Here is a 23,825-nt window from a genome sequence, read left to right as displayed (position 1 = left end):
TTCTTTTCAGTTTTTACAGTACACCTGCTTGAGCCGTACTTTTACTTTGCTAATTTGCAGCCGCTTTCCAAGTGCCTGATGTTTGGCTGTAGAGGTTGATAGTGGAATGGGTTGCCTTGCACCAGAATAATTGTTTGGAGGCAGAGTCCTTTATAAAAGAAAAGAGGTGGCTCCTCCATAAGGATGTTACGGCCTTGCCTCTGCCCACTGTGGGCCTCCACATGTCAGAAACACATAAATTTCCTTTTAATGTCAATGGTTTCCCCCGTACCTATAGTCAGTGCCAGTCATTTCAAGGGCATAGTACAATCTCCTACTATCAGGCATCAGTGAGGGGTATGGCCCGTAAGTTGGCAAGAGGGGCACGTTGGGCATGGAGGTGCAGTGAAGTGCACACATCGAGCTGACAGTTGTAGTGCCATGTTCAGCCTGACATGCGCTGCTCAGATGCATCTTCAACCTGTGCTGTGTTGGGAACAGAGAGCGGGACACACACACCCACTTTCTGATAAGGCTAGTGTTCGCTATCCAGCGTGTAGATTGGGTAAAATTTATGGACTGGTGTAGAGTCCAAGGGCCTCTATGCATCGTGACAGTCCAGAAGCGTGGTGGCAGAAATATTACAGAAAATATCCAATCCCTACCTGACTTTATTTTATAGTTTAACTGATTTTTGTTAGGTATATTGAGAAATTATACATACACTGGCCCACAACCAGCGGCCTGCGGGGAGCTGTTTGCATGATCAGCTATACAAGGCATAGGCTGTGTGCCAAAACATACTGAACTTTCCAAGGTGCCGGTGTGAGATGCCAGTATGAGGTGATTTTAGTATCACTTCGATGCTGGCAGTATTGCTATCTACATGCCGTGCCCGGTGGTATATCTCACTCCACTGCTTCGGTGAGAATTGCCTGTCTATTTAGTTTTCTTACCAGATTTGACTGTAGGGTTTGGGAGCTGGAGTAGAGTGTAGAAGGATGCCATATAGTTCTGTGATCAAATGCTTGTTGTCTGATTTCGTCACAAGCCACTGTTCGAAGATCCGTCATGTGGCGGCCCGCCACTGTTTGGTTATTGGGGTATTAAGCCAGTGCTGGGTCTGTATGTAGTGTAGACGTTCAGGCTCCAGTAAGCCGTAAGAATCTCGTAGGCCTTCAGATGGGTTGGGGCCCTCACTATAAAAAAAAAAAAGACCTATCGAGCAGCAGCCGACCTCGTGCCATAGATGAAATGTGGCCTGGTCCATGCCCGGAGTAAAATACAGGTTTCCCACAACTGGCATGAGGGGTTATGACAAGGTAGTGAGGCCCCTGTGTGCAGCTATTGTATCCCATTCTCGCAAGAGTGACCCTGTGACTGGGGAAGCATAGAGACGTTTGGATGTTTGTGGCTTTTTCTGGAAGGGAGCCTTCCAGAGGAGCATACCACCTATAGCGCAGTCCATGAACAGCCAGTGGTTTTTGGATTCTGGTTGGGACCACACCAATAAATAGCGGAGGTGGGACTGCCTGGTAATAAATTTGAAGACTGGGCATGCCCAGACTCCCCCCCCCCGCTGGTGGTGGTAACTCAGGTCTCTATTCATTCTGGGGCACCCATTAGCCCAGATGAAGATTTGAAGCACCTGCTGAAGGAACCGAAGAGTATCCGGTGGTGGTGCCACCAGGAGAGTTTGGAAAGAAACAAAATGCATGGAAGGATTGTCATTTTGATGGCTGCGATCCTTCTCTGGTAGGAGAGGTGGTACAAGTGCCATAACGCTAGGTCCTTAACCACTTGCTACCAAAGTCTCCCATAGTTGACAGATGCTGTGGCAGCTATTGATGTTGCATGGTGGACCCCAAGGTAGGCTATCAACTGTTCAGCCCACTGGATGGGGAAGCAGTGAGAGAGCGATATTAATCTGGCCACTTAGCTAAATCTACTTGCTTCCTGAATGAAAGCCGGCAGAGAGGTTAAGGGGTCATCAAGGGCCACCAGAACATCATCCACAAAGAGGCTAATAGTGTGTATGTCACCTCAAAAGCGAACCCCTGTGATAGCTGTATTGTCACGTACCCATTGAGCAAACGGCTCCATACATAACACAAACAGCAGGGGAGGCAGTGGGCATCCCTTTCTAGTACCCTGCTTAATGGGGAATGCTGGATAGGTGTAGCCATCGACTCATACTGTGGCCCTGGGGCAGCTGTAACAGCTATGGATCCAGGCGCAAAATCGTTCTCCAAAGCTGAAGTGGGCCAGGATTGACATTAAGTTGAGTCAATGAACACAGTCAAATCCCTTCTCGGCATCTATTGACAAGAGCATGGTGTTTCAATTGGACCACTGGGCTTTGTCTATTAGGTGGAGGAGTCGTTTAGTACTATCTGTACATTGTCAATGTAGTACAAACGCGACCTGATATGTGTCTATCAGGCCTGGCATGAGCGGGTTCAGGCGTGCCGCCAGGATGCCCGTGAATATCTTAAAATGTACGCTGAGGAGGGAGATAGGTCTGAATCATACACACTGGCTTTTCTCTTTGCCAGGTTTTTGGAGGACAGTGATCGAGGCCTCCAACATTTCTGACAAAACTGATTGTGGGACCTCAAAGGAGTTCAGTAGCCTAGTTTATATCAGGACCAGATCAGTCCGGGGATTGGACCGTCTAGGTCCTTGGCCTGGGCCAGGGTCAAATGAGACACTGCAATTTCTTCAAGGTACTTGGTTGGGGCAAACTTTGGGAGGTTCTGAGCTGCATTTAAGTAGGCATAAAACCTCTAAAATCGAGCCGTATTGTCCACATCTGTCATGTGCATTTCCTCTTTCTCACTCTCTTGGGCCTCTACCTTCCTAGCTGCGTGTTGGCCTCGGAAGCAATTTCCCAGGAATCTGCTGCATTTATTACTGCCTGTGTAAAAAGTGTGTTTAAGACGGAGGAGCACATATCTGGCTGGGTCCATGTTTAGCCCTGCAAACAGTTTCCTGGTGGCTTCTAGCTGCCACCCGATCCTCTGAGCACCTGTATATTGGTATATCCGCTCCAGCTTTCTCACCTGGTCGAGCAAGATTCCCCCTTGTTGTTGATGTCTATGTTAAAGTATCCAGCCCTAATAAACCCCTCCTGCAATTGAAATTCAGGAGGTCTGCTATCGCTCTGCGTAGCAAAGGCTCCTGGCTTTCATATGGGGCATACAAGGATCCCAAGAACAGAGCCTGGACACCAACTTGCAGTTGGTAAGTCAGAAGTCTCCCTGCAATTTCAGCTATCTCGTCGCCTATAACCCCTTGGAATTTGCTAGAAATCTGTATCCCCACCCCTGCTTACTTGGAGGGGCCAGATGAGAAGAGTTGGTGTGGGAACGAACAGGATCTGAGTCGATGCCAGTCGGCGGAGATCAGGTGGGTTTCTTGGATTAGGTAGGCACCCCTGTCTGCTCCAGATAGGACAGACAGTTCCTTCTCTTAACTGGGTTGTTCAGCCTCTTCGTGTTTATGGAGACTATTCGCAATTTATCAATCGGGCAAGTCATATTGTAGGTGTGTAAAGTTTCATTTGGGACTCCCAAAACCCCTCCTAAGGCCAAAAGGGGACCTAAAGGCATTGTTGCCATCATCCATGTGTAATGTACTGCGTGTGAGACCCAAGTGTGGATATGACTACCCTACCATATGAACAAAGAACACAACATTAACAAACATATCTCTGGTGTCCCAGAGCTATGGAAAGTACCTCCGGGAGTCCAGTGGAATCTCCAGAAACTGGGTCGTTGGTTTGGGGACTTTTGGACTTCATCGGGCCATCTCCGAGCAAAGAGAGCCTCCCCCTTACTCTTCCCCACAGCTGATATCACCAAAGAGGTCTCATCTAGAGCTTCATTTGTCGGACTCTTGTGAAACTGACTCAAGGACGGCTTTCCTCTTCTGTGCGATGGTCTCCGGGTGGGGTTGGAAATTCCCAGATGCTGAAGGGTCATCTTCTTCCCCTGCAGTATTTCGCAGTGCCGGACTCCTCATCAGGGGACTTGGAAGCCTCGCCTTGTACTGTGGAAGTTGCCAGGAGTTTCCTTTGCAGCTTCGAGGGAGCGTAGCTTATGGAGCCTTCCGTCCCACCGGAAGGTTAGGTGGAAGGGATGTCCCCACGAGTAGGAGACACTGTGCCCCTGCAGAAAGGAGGTGACGGGACAGAAATCTTTGCTCTTCTGTAGTATGAGTGATTCTCCAGGTCCTCTGCTTTTGCTTGGAGGTCTATTTGCTGGTCACTTAGGCGGAGGATTTCTTGCTGTAGTTGTTTGATTTCTTCACCCCCTATTTGTCTCCTGATCCTCCAGGTTGGAAACTGTCCCCAAAGTCGGCAATATCCTTTGGAATCGTCTTTAATTGGGAGAGGTCCTTTTGCAGGTCATCTCTGAGGGAGGCAAACAGCGCTTTGAGGAAGGAACGGGTATCAGGGTCCTCTATGTCTCTGCCCTCAGGCTGTGCTTCACAGCCAACTGTGGAGGGACCATCGCTTCTGGGTCCTGTGGGTGGTCTTGACAGCATGTCCCTTAGGGTTCTATCTTTTTTTTCATGTGCGGTAGTTATTCTTCTGACCTGTAGTGCCAGGGGGCCGGTATCGGGGGCGGGAGCCATGAGCGTCAACCGAGGTACATCGCCAGGAAGGGGCGCTGCCCGGGAGTGATGACATCCCAGACCGGAGCAACCCCCCCACCACCGGCTCTGGAGGGATAGGGGCCCAACCAAGGCCTGTAGGCTCCCTTCTGGCTTTGTGAATGGAGAGGCAGACTATGGATGAGGACTATTCTAAGGATCGTCCCTTGCCTGTGTGGTATTAGCTGGAGCTTGCCTCCTGTGGATTATCCTTTTGGTGTCCCTAGCTCCCTAGGTGCAGCTGAGATGGCTCAAGTGCATAGACCAGGCAGTGCTGCCCACAGTAGGGCCCCCAGGGGTTCAGGGGATGCCAGAGAGTGGATTCCTTCTGAGGGGCTACAGTGGAGCAGCGTTGAGTGGGCAAGATGTCCAAGAGGTACGCCCAAGGAGTCCAGCAAGGCAGCCTAACCAGATGTTGCAAGGATGGGTGAGGCCAGATAAAAGGGCCCGAGTCCCAGTGGTGCTGCGTGCCGTGCCCGACTCAAGGCGGACTGCCACTTTAGGTGCCTGTGGAGGTGTCTGGGCCCAACGCAGGCCATTTCTCTGCTACTGCTTGAGTGAGCTTGGGGGGCGGCACATCTCGGTGTCCCACTCCTTGCGCATGAGCGTAAAATCATAGCTCCACCAGAGCTCTGCTGCTGTCCAAAGGCTCCCGGCAGCTGCCCGGGGCAAGAAGCAGTCAAGAGGGGGCCCAAAAGTCCAATGCCGGCAGCCCCTTCCCCCTGCTAGCTTTGCCGGTCCTCGAGGGCCAGACCCCGTTGAACTCTGGCAGGTGTCACACTGGTCTCAACTCATCGTAGTGCTGCAGGCCTCAGCTAAGCCCAGGTGCCGGCAGCACCTCTCCAGTTGCCACACCTGCATCGACCCGGACGCAGCCTTGCACCTCCTCAAATGCCTCCGCGGCCCACCCTGTTGTAGTGGCAGTTTCCCAGCTCCACGTGGGGCGGCAGTTCTGCTCAGGAGACACTCCACCTCTCTGTCTGTCAAGGTCTGAGGGCCGCCACGCATAGCAGCTGCAGCGGCTCAGCATGGCCAGGCAGCGCCCGCCCTCTTGGATCCATCATCTCAGTTGTCCACTGGCTTGCAGGCACCGATCCCAGGCTCTGATGTTGTTGCTCTGCTTGGAGAGTGGTCCCTGATCTCTGGACCATCACTGGGTGCTTTTGGGTGGCCTTAGATGAGGGGAATTTCATCCGGGCCTGCCGGCGGATTGGTAGAGGACCAGAGTCACATCTAACTTGTCCGTCATGTTGGTCACACCCCTGACCTTATTTTAAAGCCACAAAGTGATTGGACATGTTCTATTGATTAGTTTGGATGGTGGGCTCCTCCCTTTGCATATAGCACTGTGTGCAACGGTGTGGAAGCAAGCAATCCGCTGGATGAGCTGGCTGCTGTTCTGCTGAGCACCTCTGTGCTGGCCCTTCTCAGGCTTTCCCTTTTGTTTGCTGAACTTATGCAATCGACTTTGGCAGCAACCGGCGGTCAGCACAAACAAAATGTGTGTACAGCACCCATTTGGTGATGCCCATGCGTATTTCAGCTTTGCCCACCCTTGATTTGTTGTGTGATGCAAAATTTGATTTAATTTTGAACTAATGAAGAAACCTGGTGGTATTCAAGATTTGTTTCATAGCATTTCCTTGGGTCTTGATTCTGAGGAGGCTGTACAGGAGGTGAGTGATGTATGTGTTGTATAGTGGTTGTCATTATGATTTGAATATTATAGTTCATATTTGCTTTTGGAGAGGTGCAGAATTATCTGTAGCCATGCGTTGCAGTCTTTGGAAGGACACCAGACTGTATGATGAGGAATGCATAGACTCTTAATGTTTGACCTGCCAGTTGGATGATAGGCCAAAATAGAGTACTACACATATAATGAACATAGTCAACCAATTTGATCATTAAACAGTTGAACACGAAGCATTATCCTTTTGTGGTAAAAGAAAGAGAGCAAATATTCACCCACTTGCTGAATTTCAGAATGTGTACCTGGGAACCTGGATTTGAATCCTGGCTTTCTTGCTTGCTAAACCTGTGTGATCCCAGGCGAATTCTTTTTTTATCAGATTCTGTATCAAATTTGCTTTAAAATGCACCACTTTGTCCACATTTTTCCAAAACGTTCTCTGGTGGGAGAGCCTCCTTGTGTTATCCGAGCTCACTTACTTTGCCTGCTGGCGAAGCTTGCTGACTAAGTCAGGCTAATTCAAACTCACCATGACATTTATGCCACACCACATTCAGAAATCACCAGCCAGGACTGAAAAACACATAAATTAGTATACTACCAGTACAGGGTGCTGTCATTGTGACTGTGCTTCGGCTCTCACTGCTAGGTCATGACTTTCCTGTAAGAATTGAAACTGTAATTGAAATGTTCTTAAACCTCTTTCATGCCATCTCAGAAAACACCGTTTATTGGTATTGTTATATATTTTAGGAAGGGGAAGCTGGCTTCACAGGTCAGTTTGTTTGATACAAGAGCACATTTTTAGCGGCACTGATTTTGGATTCAGGATGGTAAAAACATCTCTCTCCAGTTTTAATGTTCGCCCTACAGTGTGTAATTGCACTGCAACTTCTGACTACAGACTCCAGCTACCCTAGACACAGGCATGGTTTAAGATTACGTTTTACCCATGCATGGTTCCTGGTGTAATTTATTGTTGTACCAGGGTGACAAAGATAAAGTAATTAACTTACCTTTGGTGTAACACATGTATTTGACTCCTCTGATGCAATGCCTTCCTGTAGTGCAAGAACATACACCTACTTTCTCAGCAAGCTTTAGGTAAGAGTCTCCCCTATTAATGACATAATGAGGATGTGTTTGTAAGAGAAAATACCAAAATCACTATTTGTCTGAAATGCTATAAAATACGCCTTCATTGATTCTCATAACCTTGAAACAAAGCAAAGCCGTCAATTCACTGGCTCATGTGTTTACTAAAATCCACTATGTAGGTGTTTCAAGCGGCTGCACCAATAAGGCAGTATTATAAAGAGTATAATGAAAATGCTAAGTTCCCATGTAAGACCTGCCCTTCTTGAATTATTAGCCACTAGTGTATTTAGTGATACTCCACTGTGAGAACGGGATAACCAAAACCATACTTCTTACCACTGTACAAAACTGGAATAGCAACAAGGTTAGCCTTAAACTTTATTTGTGGTTCAATTTAGCATTGCATTGAATGCAGGAACTCCAGTATGTCTACCTTGTTGTTTTGACTTCTCAGTACAGGAGTTTGGTTTGCTGATAACCTCCCGGAATTCACTAGTAAAGTCAGCTTTATTTAAAATCAGGTAGTCGTCCTGTTGACTGATGCTGTGGACTTTCAAATATACATAGTAAATTGATAAATCTGTGGGAAATTCTTGATGGATGTGCCTTTCATGCTTGAACCTGGATGCCCAAAGTATAATACTAAATGGTTCTGTCTTTGTCAGACGTCACTTTTTTATCTCTCTTGTTGAAGAAATGCACTGCATGAAAATTGTGATAGCTAACGTCAAGCCTGTTGGATTGAAAACGAAGAGAAAATTGTATTATTTTTACAGGTAGGGACATCACACCAGCACCAGTATTTTGAACTTTCATGCCAGGGGCAATCTTTGTCAACAGAAGCATCAACATAACCAACATCACCAAGGAGCACTTTAGAAACATCAAAGCACCCAGGGAACTGGGAAGACATATTGACCCCGTTGGAGTCACTTTGCAGTCATTGCGATTGTGGATGAAACAAAAACACATGATGAAAGTAGTGCACTTTTAACGGCAGTTTTTTGAGTTGCTCATAGTAGCAGATACATCCTGTCTGACTACCCTTTGGTGATGTCCTCTGGTCAGACAGGGACTACAGGACCCCAAGCGTGGCTGTTGAGGTTGTTTTCTACTGGTATCCTTAGGTCTGTCCTACTGTGTCTCTGCAAACTGGTCAAGTACAGACCTTTTCGCATTCGACTTTCAGGGGAGAGAGGGTGAACACTCATAGGCCTCTCAAGGAGGTGGTGTGCAGGACAAGAGCTCAGAACTCAACAGTCACCCAGTAGACACAGTAATCTATTGTCCAACCCTATAAATGTACTTTAGCTAAGAGAAAGCACTTTAATCTCATGTTTCAATAGGGATTGCAATTGCAAGGTTGTAATCTCAGTCACAATCTTTAGGAAAATGCTACACCTCTCTTTTGTTAGTTTCTCTACTGGTTGTTACAGATTCCTAATAACTACAGTCCCACTCTTGTGTGAGGATGGGCAGCAGTTATACACAGGTGTGGATTTCTTAAGGTTATCCCACTGGGGGCGTAACCAAGCAAGATGGCTGACTAGCTAAACTCCTGCCGTTACCAGCATTATCCTGCCATGATCATGTTGTTTATCAGGCCATCCTTTCCCTCCTATTGTCCCCTCGCTGCAGCCTCTGGGACCGCCGAGCACCGGCGTCTGGGGAGCTACGTATTGGACCACCCTGGCCTCCCAAGTCTGAGCCTGTGACCGACCACAGCCCCTGAGTGAGAAGTGGGGGTCTAGCGACACACCAGTATTGGCTGCGATCCTAGCAGGGTGTGCCTCCCGGGCATGCACTACTGTTGCTGAAGCCCAGCCTACTTATCAGGTTTGGAGGACTACTGTGGGATTCCTTTTGAACACTGCCTCCGTCTCTCGAAGTGTGCCACTGTGCCATAACCTGGAGAAGCGGGCTGTGCTGGGTGACAATGGCCCATCGGAGGCCCCGGCTGAGTGAGTCTTCCCGTGCCTGATAGATTATCAGGTGGGCCCCGATCCCCGTGTGAGAAGCCGCACTGCACCTTCGGTAGTCCTGGGGGACACGGCGCACGGCCCGAGGCAGTGGCTTGACACCACGTTAAATTGTATTGGAGGCCCTGAATGGGCGAACCCTTCCTGCGGCCTGAACTGTTAGTTGTACTGGCGAGCGGCTGCAGGCCTGGTTTCGGATGACACACTACTACCCTGCGAAGTCTCTCACTTGATACATGTGTACCTTGCTGCATAGATGAGCTGTGCTTGGGCACTAATCAGTGCTTAATTTGTGCTTGTTCTTTCCGGTGATGAGCACCGGCACTTATTTTTGAGGACCGGCGCTTATTAGAAAAAACGAAAAAGCGTCACAGAGGCAGAAAGCTGCAGGAGTGAGCTGAAGGGGCTGGGAGTGGCCTTAAATGGATTGAAGAGGCCCCAGATGGCTTCAGGATTACGCTGCCTCAGTATTCCGTGATCCCACATTTAATTGCAGCAGCCGCGTGTCCAAACAGGCGGGCTTTGGGCACCGGCACGTTTTTATTTACAAATTAAGCACTGGCACTAATGGTGCTTGTGGGGGGAGGCCCGGGAGCTTTAGAACTACGTGATGAACCACAGTCTCCAATATACTTATGCCTCTGCACATGTGCGCTCAGGGAAGAAGGTCTCAGCCATGTCTAACCTGTATAGAGGGACCAGCCAGCGGTGCCCATCCCTGCACCTGTTCGTGCTAGAGATGGAGCCGCTGGCTGAGAGGTTGCGCAGAATGATGGGCCCCTGGGTGAATACTATTCGGGAGACCACTCATGTGATCTCCTTTTACACAGGTGATGACCTGATATATCTCACACAGTCAATATAGTCTGTACCAATAGTTCTGCAATTGACGCAGGAGTTTGGAGAAATCTCTGGGCTTCGGGTGAATCCTACAAAATCTAAACTATACCTGCTGGGTTCCCTGGCTGGAAGGTCTATGGGGAGCTTCCGGCGTTTGGGCCTCCTTGGGAGATGAGTGACATCTGATATACGGGAGTCTAGAGAAGCATTCTTGGAGTTTAACGTTGGCACAGTGGTGAAGGGAATGCATGCATCTGTGAAGATCTGGAGAGATTTACCTCTCTCCCTCATGGGACGTATCGCGCTAGTGAAAATGATAATAGTCCCCAGATGTCTCTATGTACTCCAGGGCACACTGTATACAATCCCCCAACAGTACTTAAGGGCGATTGCTGCCATCTTTGCTAATCTGATGTGGGCAATAAACAGAAATGTTTCAGGCTCTCCACTCTGAGTGGGCCATGGATACTAGGGGGACCGTAGGTCCCCGACATAGAGCTCTCTTATATGGTCGGCACATTTACAACGTACAAATTATTGGCTTGACCCAGGGGACTTATGGGAGAAGAACCTTTTGAGGGGCTCTCATGCAGACAGTATGCTTCGTATGTTGTTGATGTGTGGGTCATGGATTCCCCCGACAAGTCTTATTTGATCAGACAAGTGTCTGAGATCTGGGAGGGAGTGGTGAAACGGATGTTCCAGTGTGTGCTGTATGCCACAAACCTACCATTGATAATTCTGCAGCCGTTTTAAAAGATAACGGAGTTCATGGTGTTACAGAGATGGAAGGATGAAGGGTGGAATAATATTCTGGGGGACTTGTACCCTGAGAAGCGATTTCACTCCTCGGCACAATGCTGTGGGATCCTTTATCCTCGGTATTAGTCAATAGCTACAATATTCTAAAATCTTGACCGCAGCCCATGAAATTTGGCCTACCTTCCCAGATGCCCCACCGAGTTCCAACACCCTGGTCACACTGTTGGAAACAGCAGGGGGTGCCGGCTGATTTCTCATCTCTATAGGGCACTATGTAATGACATACCGGAAACTCCCCTCCCCATTCAGAACAAATGAGTAGAAACACTCAATGAACCAGTGACGCGTAAGGAGTGGGTGCCTATACAAGTAGAGATTCGCACTATCACCTCCAGTGCTAGATTCAAATTAGTCCAATATAACTATATTCACCAAACATCTCTCTCCCCCAAAACTGCCTATGATTTACCCTACCCGGTCTGAGGCCTGCTCCCGGTGCGGATACCCAACGGCAAACTGTACATGTGGTCTGGACTTGCACAGTGCTGTCTCCCCATTCGCAAGTGGTATTGGGCAAGTTGATTGGAACTACTGGGTGATGCATGCAATTGGAAATATAACCGGTATTATTGGGTCCCTCTAACAAGAAGTTTGTTTTTCTGGCCTTTATATTAGCAAAACGCCAAATAACCAAAAAGTGGCTGACTGCGCTCAAACTGGCTCAGAGGCTTCTCTGAATGGGCGACAGCAGAGGACATTCTAATGAACTATGTCCGGAACAATGAAAAACTAGACAATGATTTCAGGGCATGGGCTGCCATGATAGTGGACTTGCGAGAGCCTCCTACAGGGATTTTCCATAGAGAACCTAATGAGTGTGAACATATCTGAATGATGGGTTACAACATTTTATTTTTTCTGACTGAAAAATCTTATTGTAATAATGGTTACTCTATTGTTTGGGAAGATTTTCACAAGAGCAGGTGGGGGGCCGTTGAATACGTTTATATGATCTTATTGTTGGTGCATTTACATTGTCTATACCATGTTTCTGATGCCCAGTCCTATGGTCATTTGTATCCTTTGTAACCACAAAAAGATCATTTAAACAAAAAAAACAAAAAGTTAGCCCACTGATCAAATATGCAATTCGGAATTCGGTTCACATATTTTATCCCCTGTGTTCACTTTGGCATAAAATCTCAAATCCACTTGACAAACTCCTCTGTACTTCCTAGTCTCTTTTTCCAGTTACAGACTAAGGTTCTGATTTAGGCCTTGGCGGAGGGGAATACTCAGTCACAAAGTGTGACAGATATTCCGTCCGTCTTATTACTATCCCATAGTATCCTATGGAGATAGTAGTAAGGCGGACAGGATATCCTTCACATTTGTGAAGGATTATTATCTCCTCTAAGACCTAAATCAGGTCCCAAGTCTGGTTTTACCGCCTGGTTGGTATTGCAGTTGTAGAAGTGCAGCATACCCAAACTCACAGCAGTGGCTTCTCTTCTGCTGAGGCCATGGTGGCGACCTCGCAAGCCTGTGCAGCCACACTCATCTTCAGCAGTAGTGGGCTCTCTAGCTGGGTGCAGGCAGGTGATTGGGCACCTCTAGGCTAAATTAGCCTTAATGGTGTGGCGTCTGCAGTTGAGGATCTTGGCAGTGATGCATCTGCTCCTCCTGTCTCTGGGAGGCTAGACTAGGGGATCTCCTATAAAACATGGCACTCCTGGCTTTGTTTTCTATGGTAGCCAGATTTCTCTGGGCTTCTCCTCTTGGACAGTCTCATCTAGCAGGGCCAGGTACTCTTCCTACCTCTCTCAGAAGGCAGATGGGGCTACAGGACACTGGGGCACCTAGGGAAACTCTCAGCTCCACCACCAGAAAGGCAGAAAGTGCAGGCATTAGGTGATCTCCCTTCACCTCTGCAGAACTGACTGTCAGGCACAGCAGCTCCCCAAGTATTATGCTGAGTACTCTCTTTATAGGTCAAGAGGAAGTTGGCACTGGAACAAAGTGGGATGTTTTGGATCCCACTTCTGTACACATTTTCCAGGCAAGAGCTGTGGATTCACTGTCTAAGGTTTCAGAACCAGTTTGGGTTCCTTCTCAGCTATCAATTTATGGTTGCTGCTCAGACAGAACCTTTGCGCAAGATAACGCCTCTCACAGCCGATAACACTGGAGTGACTCAAAGTAGCAGGAATGTCCAAACCACTGGCACAGTGAAATGTGAGATATCTGCAAATTGCTGTCATCAGTCTTACTGAATCAGCAATCAGAGATGCACAAACTACAGTCCCACACCTCACCTCTGCCATCTACCAAATGGCAGTGCTCAGGAAGAAATAATAGGCAGCCTTTTGCTAACAAGGTCCTCAATGAATTTCTAAAGGTAGCCCTGTCTCCATCCTACCTCACTTCAGTATCTGGATCTCCACCTTGCACAGCCATAGACACTTCCATTGCTTTAAGCAACTGAACTTCCTCATCCATCTTGTGCCATGCTAAACTAGGGACATCGAAAATGGATCCCACTGGTCCCAGTACTCAGACTCACACCAAATACAGAGACCTGCTACCATACATGTGCTACACACTCACTACACATACGTGCACACAACAAGCACATGGGATGTCAACTCAAGCCTTTGGAGCTGCATGTAAAAGTGGAACTTTACATGAGAATGGTCAGTAAACCATACTATCCATGACATAGAAAAAAGGTCTGGTCACACTAGTGATTCACAAAACAGTGGTACACTGCCACCAACACTTGGGACTCACAGACTGTGAGGGCTCACTCCTTTGCGTGATTCTCCAAGTCACAGAACAGATTTGGACCTTGCATTACCGGGGACAGGCCTAGGCCCCTCCACACATGCTAGACTAGAGTGACACTATGGCCAAAAGTCAAGGTACCAGTTTCACATGCATTTGTTGGCAGGGGTACGTGCCTGTTTATAATGCAGGTGACATTCCGGTCCCAACATATCTCTCCTCAAATGGAGAGCCTGTGAAAGATGTACAGATTCAAGGGGCATAGTCCCACAACTAGTGACTGTACCTTACCAGTCTGTTAAGAGAGTTTTGGGCCACATGTACAAAGCAATTCTGCTGTTGCAAACTTCCTGATATGAAGAATATAAAGCAGTTTTGCAACTGCGAAAATGCTTTTCTGTATGTATAGACAGCCAAACTGCGATTCACCAGAATCAGAGTTATGGTGTAGAAATCGGTATTTGGAATGGGTCTTTTTACACCTAGTGCAAGTGGCCGTGTGTCTACAAAGGATACAACACACTTCTTTCCTCAGGATTACTATTATTAAAGCCTTCTTAGAATGCTTAAGAGAGTCATTCCTCCTAGGGTGCCACCTACCCCTACTTGAAATCTCAATATTGTAGAAACAAGATTAATGGCTCCTCCATTTGAGCCTCTCCACTCCTGCCCCCTCTAGTTTTCATCCTGGAAAGTATCATTTCTAGTTGCCATCACTTCACTCAAACGTATCAGTGAGTTTTAGACATTAACTTTAGAAGAACCCTTCTTCCAACTACATAGTATGTACCAATTCTAAATTTCTTCCAAAGATGGTATCTCAATTCCACTTTAATCAATCAATATATTTGCCAGTGTTTTCCCCCAACCTGAAACAGTTGCGGAAAGGGCTCCACACACCCTAGATGTAATGCGAGCCCTTATGTATTATGTTGATAAAACCAAGTCATTTAAACAACAAATCTCTTTGTTGCTTTTTCAAAACCTCGCAAAGGAAGGGCCATTTCTAAATCAGGCATTGCACACTGGATTGTCAAATGCATTCAAACATGTTATGTTTAAGCTAAAAGAAGTTTACCTATCCCTCCTAGAGCTCATTCACTATAAACAAGCATTTGCAATGCAATGAGTCTCGCGTTTGCTCGAGTTAGAGCTATTAGCGTTGTAAATTCCTAACAGGGCTTTTCTTGCCACAATAACTGAAACGAAAAAGTAAAATAGTTGACATAAGCGAGCTGATTCAAAGCACCACTGCCGCCATGAGCATGAGCGCGAAGGAGAGACATAAAAGGAAAAGAAGTTCGCTCGCAGTCAAAGTTATCCGCAGAAGTGCAGTTACCCATGTAACAGGGTCGATAGCCAAGGCGGTAACCAAACCTCCCAAGGAAGGACAAACGTAAAGCATTTACCAATGAAAACAAAGGATTTTTAAAAGGCAAGCCCATGAACGTGTGATAGTGTTGGGCGTGCGGTGAGTGTGTGTAGGAAACGCCCTTGTTGCAGTTTTTTACCTGATACTGATGCTGACTTGACTGAGAGTGTCCTGGGCTCCTGCTAACCAAGCCCCAGTACCAGTGTTCTTTCCCTAAAAATGTACCATTGTTTCCACAATGGCACACCTCTGGTACACAGATAAGTCCCTTGTAAAAGGTACCAGTGGTACGTAGGGCCCTGTGACCAGGGAGGGTCCCTAAGGACTGTAGCATGTGTTCTGCCATCCTAAGGGACCCCTCAGCAAACATATGCACACTGCCATTGCAGATTGTGTGTGTTGGTGGGAAGAAAAAGGCAACGTCGACATTGCATCCCTCTCAGGGTGCCATGCCCACAAAACACTGCCTGTAGCATAGGTAAGTTACCCCTCTAGCAGGCCTTATAGCCCTAAAGCAGGGTGCACTATACCACTGGTGAGGGCATAGCTGCATGAGCAATATGCCCCTACAGTGTCTGTGCAGTATGGCCATATTAAGTAGATGGTTTGGGAGTTTGCAGTTATGAACTCCACGGTTCCATAATGGCTTCAATAAGTACTGGGGAGTTTGGGATCAAACTTCTCAGCACAATAAACCCACACTGATGCCAGTTTATTCTAAAAATCACACAGAGGGTATCTTAGATTTTACCCCTGTATTTTACCCAATCCTCTAGTGTAGGACTGACTGGTCTGTGCCAGCCAAATACTAGCAGGCAAGTCTCTGACCCCATTGGGTGAGGGTCTTTGTGCTCTCTGAGGCCAGAAATAAAGCCTGCGCTGGGTGGAGGTGCTTCACGCCTCCCCCTTGCAGGAACTATAACACCTGGCGGTGAGCCTCAAAGGCTGAGGCCTCATGTTACAGTGCCCCAAGGCACTCCAACTAGTGGGGATGCCCACCCCTAGACATAGCCCCACTTTTGGTGGCAAGTTCAGCAGGAAACCTAGGAAAAACAAGGAGGAGTGTCCACTTCAGCTGGGACCACCCCTAAGGTGTCCAGAACTGAAGTGACCCCCTTCCTGCAGCATCGTCCATCTTGGTTTGGAGGACAGGGACCAATAGGGTTAGGAATGCGCTTCCCTCCCCCAAGGGAGAGGGCACAGGAAGGGTGTAGCCACCCTCAGGTGCAGTAGCCATTGGCTACTGCCCTCTGACCCCTGTAACACACCTACATCTTGTTTTTAAGGGCTTCCCTGAACCCAGCTCACCAGATTCCCGGCGATCTGACAAGACTGAAGAAGGACTGCTAAGCTGAATCCTCAGCAGAGAAGGAGGAAGATGACAACTCATTTGGCCCCAGCCCTACCATCCTGTCTCCCGCTTCAAGGAACCTGCACAAGACCAGTGATGCATCCATCGGGACCAGTGACCTCTGCCAAGCTCCAGAGGACTGCCCTGCACCCAAAAGGACCAAGAACTCCCTTGCACAGCGGCCCTGTCCAAGAAGAAACAACTAAGGACTCCAGACTCACTCCGAATGTGTGAGTCCTGACCACTCTGCACCCGATGCCCACAGCCCGTGCCCAGGTGGCCCAACCAACTAGAGAGGATCCCCAGGTGATTCTGAGCAAGTGTCCACCCTGGGTTGACCCCTCCACGACAACGCCTACAAAGGGAATCCCAAGGACCTCCCTGACTGCAAAAGCTCCGGACGAAGATATGCGATGCCTAAATACACACAGCACACACAGCCCCCGGCCTTGGAGAACCCGACCTCCAGTGCAGCTGTGTTCAGCAGGCGGCCCTCCTCCCTGTCCAGCCTGTGGTTTGCTCCATTCGACCCCCTGGACTTCACCTGCAGCATTTGAGTGACCTCCAGGGCCCCCTCATAGAAAAGCATTAGGAGCCTGACGCTCTGTTTGCACCCTGCACCCGGCTGCCCCTGTGCCGCTGAGGGTGTGTGTGTTCAGTGCCTACTTGTGCCCCCCCTGGTGCTCCTCTAAACTCCCCAGGCCTGCCCTCCAAGGACGCCGGTACTTACCTGTCAGCAGATCTGAAACCGAGTGCCCCCAGTCTCCATAGGATCCCATGTTAAGTTTGCCTCAAATTTGACCTCTGCACCTGGCCGGCCCCATGTTGCTGATGGTGGGTGTTTGTGGTTAACTTGGACCCCGACCTAGTGACATCCTAACCCCCAGAGACTGGAACTGTAAGTCAAGTACTTACCTGTAAATTGTACTAACTTTTCTTCCCACCCAGGAACTGTTTCTGAAAATTGCACTGTCAACTTTTAAAACAGATAATTGCCAATATTTCAAAAACTGTATAACTCATCGATTTCAAACAAAGTACTGTTGATATATGTGTGATATACGAATCTATTGAAGTACTTACCTGCAACTTGAGTCTTGTGGTTCTAGAAATAAACCAAGAAAATATATTTTTGTGTTATAAAAAACATTGGTCTGGAGTTAAGTCATTGAGTGTGTGCATCTTTATATTGTCCGTGTGTGTACAAGAAATGCTTTGCACTACCCTCTGATAAGCCTAACTGCTCGACTACAAAAGAGACTACCACAAAAGAGAGCATTAGTATTATCTACTTCAGTCTCTGTTAAGCCTCTGGGGAACCCCTCGACTCTGTGCACACTATGGGCCTCATTACGGCCATGGCGGCTGGCGGTACACTGGCGGTAACACCGCCAACAGGCTGGCGGTGTCCCGGCAGTGAATTATGACTGTGGCGCATTAGACACGGCCATACCGCCGGCCCCTCGAACTGACCACCAGGCTACCGCCAGGCGGTCATAATCCCCAACCGCCAGCCTGTCCATAGTGGTGAACACCGCCATGGAAAGGCTGGCGGTAAGGGGGACTCGGGGTGCCCCTGGGGGCCCCATCGCGCGTTTCACTGCCCGAATTTCGGGCAGTGAAATGCGCGACAGGTGCTGCTGCACCCGCTGCACATCAACATTGCCGCGGCTCTATTATGAGCCGGCTGCAATGTTGATGTGACTTTTCCGCTGGGCCAGTGAAAAAGTCATAATAGGGAGCCACAAATACCGCCAGCATTGGCAGTATGTTGGCTCCCGCGGTCTTTTTTAAAGACCGCCGAAGTCGTAGTGAGGCCCATAATCTCAATTTGATATAGTATATACAGAGCCAGCTTCCTACAGTGTGGTTAAAAGCCCAGATACATACCAGTACATCAGGAAAGCAGTGCTTGCGGGCTGCTATGCTTGAACTAAAAAGGAGCTTCAGTGGCCTTTTTAGGAAATATTCTTATAACTGACATATGTAAGGCAGCTACATGGTCTATACCACATACATTTACCAAACATTACTGATCTCATAGAAACATCTGGCCACAGATTCCTTTTAATTTGCCAGGCATCAGACTGGATTCGAAAGATTTTTATGTGAGCAGTACCCCTGCGTGCAGGTAGGTGGCATTGATTAGCTATGCGCATGGGTGTCGTCCGTGCTGGAAGTGATGTCGGCATCACCTATTTAGGTGCCTCCTCTGTGCGCTGACTTCAATTTTCTTTCTGCACCAGTTTGCCCTGATCCGGAGAAGAGCTACATCTCTGTCGCCTTTTTGACAGAATTTTCTTGATGCTTTGTCAAATTCTTTTTTGAGGAATTTTTCCTCCTGGTTGTGTCGAGGATGTCTTAGAGGAACACAGGTTTACAGTGAGGTACCTGTCATCACCCCATGATGGTTAAAGGCCCACACCTCGTGTGTCTGTGTTGTCTCGAGCGCGACCATGACTCCAAGTCGTGCTTGGACTGCTGGGCCGTGGCACCAAAAGCTTTGAGGGAGCGGTCCGTGAAGCTGCTAGCGGCCTGGTGTGCAACACTGTGTTGCTCTCGGTCCTGTTTGAGAGGGAGATCACAGGACCACTCCAGGAGCCCCAAGTCTCCTTCGGCCCACTTCAGGTCATGAGGACATTCTGGAAAGAGGCACAAGAAGTCAAAGCGTGCTTTGACTTCTCGGCTGACATGTCCAGGAAACATCGGCGTTCAAGGCCCGGATCTACAGAGGCTTTGCCAGGACTGACTCCATGCCTCCCACCTTTTCTGGGAGCTGAAGTGATCCCTGCTCAGGTAAAATAATTTTACTAGGCTATGCACCGTATATTTGAGTGGGCTGACCCTGCAAGAGCGCTTTGGGTCCCCATTGGGTCAGAGGATGTCCAATTTTGGTCCGTGCCGGCAGTGTGGGCCCTGACTCCGATGGCCCCCGTGGATCTGATCACTGATCTGGACTGGCGTTGGTCGTACCACTGCGACCGTCCTCAATACCAGCCCTGATGGCGATGGTCCCAGCAGCACAGCCCAATTTGCATCCCCAGATCTGACACGGAGCCAGAACAGAGTCGACCGATGACAATTCCAGTGCAGACAGAACCCTCCTAGGTCAGCGCCTGAGCCCTATTCTGAAGGGCTAGGGTTTGGGGAAGAAAGGAAGGTGTCATTGGACCCGTTGCAATACCAGTTAGAAGGCCAGGAAAGTATGGACTGGTGTGAGGAACTGGGTGATGCCAGAGGACTGGATATATCTCCAAACACTGGTATGTTTTCTCAACCCTACCATGGCTACGGAGGAGGGAGCAACATGTTCCATAGTGTTGAAGAGAGCAGCTGAGGTCCTGGATCTCGAGTTGCACTCTACGGTATTCAAGACTAACATCTTGTTGAAAGTGCTACAACTGGGAACTTTGTCTTTCAAACCCCTGCTTCCATATAATGAAGCACTAACGGATGTCTTACTAGGAATCTGGTCCACGCCCAGCACAGGGGTGCCTGTGAATAGGACAGTTGCCTGCTGCCACCACCCTGCACCTCAAACTTCCTCACCCAACAACCAACCCCTGAGAGGTTGGTGGTCCAAGCCTCTACACCCCATGGCACGTTCCCTGCTGCACCCCCAGTACAGGGACTTTAAGAAGCTGGATAGCTTGGGAAAGTAGATGTTTTCTTTTACCAGCCTTGCATTGTGGTTGATGAACACGGCATGCTTATTGGGCTGCTACTCACACACTCTGTGGGACACGGTTTCACAAGTCCTGCCAAGGTCCTGTAAAAGGCCGGGCCATTCTCTTCCAACCTGTCAAAGATGGGAGAGAGGCAGCAAAATTCACAATTATATGTGTTTTGGACACAAGTGGCTCTCTGGGCAGAGCAGTTTTGTCGACAGTGGCATTTAGAGGTTAAGTCTGGTTGAGAACATCTGGCTTTTCAGGGAATGTCCAGGCTTCCGTTATGCTCATGGCCTTTGATGGCAACTGTCTCTTCGGAGACGAGGCAGACTCAGTGGTAGGGCCAAGTCCTTGGGTCTCTCGGCTGTCCATTTAATCCCCAATCTGCCTTTCGCTACTTTTGTGGCTATGGAAGTGGTGTTCAACCATGTCAACCCTATTCCAGTCACTGTCCCATGCAAGCTTCCCAGTGTGTGTGAGGGCATGGTTCATACTGACCCCTGGGTCAGGTAGCCATAGGTTTGCCACAACCACCAATCTCCCTAAAGCTGCAGCCCCTAAGCCCTCCTAATATTGCCCTACGCGATCATGGGCATCCAGTTAATGGCAGAATCAGCCACCATCTCCACCACTGGCAGTCCATAACATCCGCCAGGTGGGTCTTACAGATGATTCAGAGTGGCTACTCCCTCCCTTTCAAATCTTCCCGCCCCCTATGCCTCCATCTCACGACCGACCGATGGAAGATCATTTGTCCTTGCTCCACGAGAAAGTCATAGGCTCTCTTGATCAAAGGAGCCGTAGAGAGGGTTCCAGTGTCAGAAGTAAGCAGTGGTTGCTATTCCCGCTACTCTGTGATTCCCAAAAGGAACTAAGGTCTCCGCCCTAACATAGATCTGCAAACTCTCAACCTTTTCCTCAAACAGGAGAAATTAAAGATGCTCACATTGCTCAGGTCTTATCCGCCCTCGACGCAGTAGACTTGATGGTAGCGTTGGACTTGCAGGATGCCTATTTTCACATCCCGGTACTGCCTTCCCCTCAGCATTACCTGTGGTTTACAGTTGGCCATGAGCACTTACAATTCACCACACTCCTTTTTAGCCTTACCAGCGCCCCTTGGGTGTTCACCAAGGTGATGACTGTGTCAAGAGGCCATGCGTCTCTGAACATGGCTGGAACATCAGGGCATTTCCCTGGGAGTTCAGCACCTGGCGGGCTCTCTGAATACCAGGGCAGACAAACTCAGCCACAGATGCTTTGCAGGTCACAAAATGCTGTCTCTATCCAGAGGTGGCACAAGAACTCTTTCAGCAGTGAGGAGAGTCTTGGTTAGATCTGTTTGCTTCCGCTAAGAACACTTTTCATCCTGAGTGGAGCTCAGCTCTCCTATACACTTTTCGCTCATACAACTGCTGCCCAGAGTTCTCAAGAAGATCAAGAACAACTAGGCCCAAATCATCTTTTTGGCACCCTATTGGGCATGGAGAGTCTAGTATCCCGAGCTACTCAGCATTGGTGTCGGGTCTACGGTCAGGCTTCCCCTTTGGGAGGATCTTCTCTCACTGTTGGGTTGGATTTTCCTCTTGAACCTGTCCAGTAATAACATTTTACTTGAGAAATCAATGCTGGCATCCTTCTACTTGACAGTGCATAAGCACAAACACACCAAGGCAACCTTTAGGGAAAATGCTTAGTCCTTTGCAAGGAACCCATTTTTTGAACACTGTATGTAAAATTGTAATCTCAATGATAATGTCTAAGGCCCTCATTACGACCTTGCAGCCGCCCACCAAGATAGGGACCGCCGGGCGGCCGCCAATGCAGCCGCACCCCGCTGCGGCCATTTGGAGATCCCCGCTGGGCTGGTGGGCGGAAACCTAGTTTCCGGCCGCCGGCCCAGCGGGGATCTCGGCCGCAACACAGGAGCCGGCTACAAATGGAGCCGGCGGTGTTGCGGCCGTGCGATGGGTGCAGTTGCACCCATCGCGTTTTTCACTGTCTGCTATGCAGACAGTGAAAAGCTGCATGGGGCCCTGTCAGGGGGCCCCTGCACTGCCCATCCCAGTTGCCCCGCGACTCCCCGTACCGCCAGCCTTTTCCTGGCGGTTCAAACTGCCAGGAAAAGGCTGGCGGTAAGGGGACTCGTAATCCCCTGGGCAGCGCTGCTAGCAGTGCTGCCCTGGCGGATTACTACCGCCGGGGCCATTGTGGCGGGAAACCTGGGAAGCACCGCCAGCCTGTTGGCGGTGCTTCTGTTATTACAGCCCTGGCGGTCTTGTACCGCCAGGGTTGTAATGTCCCCCTAAATGCCATGACAAAGATGTTTGAGGATAGCTTATTAGCATTACTATAGCATGCCTACCTCATAACTTAAAAGGACAGTTTCTTGTGTCTTAGAGGCAGGCTTTCCATTTTGAAAATCCTGTAGTGTTTCCCAGACTGCACTATCGTGCACTCCATCGTTCTATTTAATGTAACATGAAAGTCACAAGAATGATTGAAAAACAGCATTTCTTTGTGTTCTTAATAAAAAGCATACCCCGTGCATCCTAGCCCAGCTGATGTATTAAAAACAAATCTTGTGCAGGTAAAGACAATTCAAAATGAGTTAAATATGTGAGTTTCATATAGACTTTAATATTACTTTTACTTATTTCTTCACAGTTATTCCTAGGCCCACAACCCCTCTTTCTGTGAACTGCATTGGACCACCTCCAAGGCCTTCCTCAAGACCAAAGCTTTCTGCTGGAAAACTCAGTGGGATCAATGAAATAGTAGGCATTTTACTTTACTTTACTTTATTTAATTCATTTAGCAGCAGCGACTGAGATTGTCAGGTCACAGGTTTAGCTAATATCTACGAATATGCTAATAACTTTGAATTTGCACAACATTTTCTAAAGTTGGCACATTTCAAGTACAGTCATAAATGAAATGTTTCACACAGATTGCTCAAGTGTCGAAAAAGTTTTATTTGGGATTGTTGGTAAGAGGTACATGTTGTATTGAAATTCCCTTTGGGAATTGTTGGTGAAGGTTTCGAAAAATAGCCATGAACAAGATGGTAAATCCAGTGCATTTTAAGAACATTCTCAAAAACTGAGGTTAAAAAATGAATGTGTTGGGTCTGCTGATATTTAGGAAATATTCGAATCAAAATTCGAATCAAATCTAGTTTTTTTTTTTTGCTCCATCTGTCTTTTTTGGGGTTGTGTTCATTATGGGAAAATCGACGCCAAAGCCATGAGAGTGTTGGGTGGAGGCACCTCTACCCTAAGCAGAGCGATAAGCAATCACCAGAGAGCTGAACATTCATTCAATTTCTCTCTGAAGAATAACTACTGAGTTTGTCCACAGTGTTGACAAAGCACTGTGCTCATTTTTCATTTCATGACATACTCCAACCTTTAACACTAAACATAAAGGTTTCTGTTCTAGTATGTAAGGTATGTCGTATTCTAGAATAGGCCTGTGTACATGCCATAGAAGTTGTTAGTTGGCTGTATTATATCTTTGGACCTGTTTGACAACTCTGAAAGACATTTTTCAAAAATGACATGTTTTAATAGCTATTATTTTTAATATGAAAGATCAGTGGCATCCAAAAAATGAGTGTTAAAATAAAGTATAAATTTAT

At 48.2% G+C, this 23,825-nt stretch overlaps 1 protein-coding gene across 1 annotated transcript in view; it reads left to right on the top strand.

Annotated features, from left to right (window-relative positions):
• The window catches only part of FCHO2 (FCH and mu domain containing endocytic adaptor 2), a 724,395-nt gene that overhangs the window by 440,262 nt on the left and 260,308 nt on the right, over positions 1-23,825 (top strand). The window contains exon 18 of the mRNA XM_069224082.1: positions 22,853-22,962. Coding sequence (XP_069080183.1) covers positions 22,853-22,962 — 110 coding nt within the window. The remainder of the gene's footprint in view (positions 1-22,852; positions 22,963-23,825) is intronic.

This window comes from Pleurodeles waltl, chromosome 1_1 (genome assembly GCF_031143425.1).
Source record: "Pleurodeles waltl isolate 20211129_DDA chromosome 1_1, aPleWal1.hap1.20221129, whole genome shotgun sequence".
NCBI lineage: Eukaryota > Metazoa > Chordata > Amphibia > Caudata > Salamandridae > Pleurodeles > Pleurodeles waltl.
The sequence above is the reverse complement of the archived record's forward strand: the minus strand, read 5'-3'. Positions and strand labels throughout refer to the sequence as shown.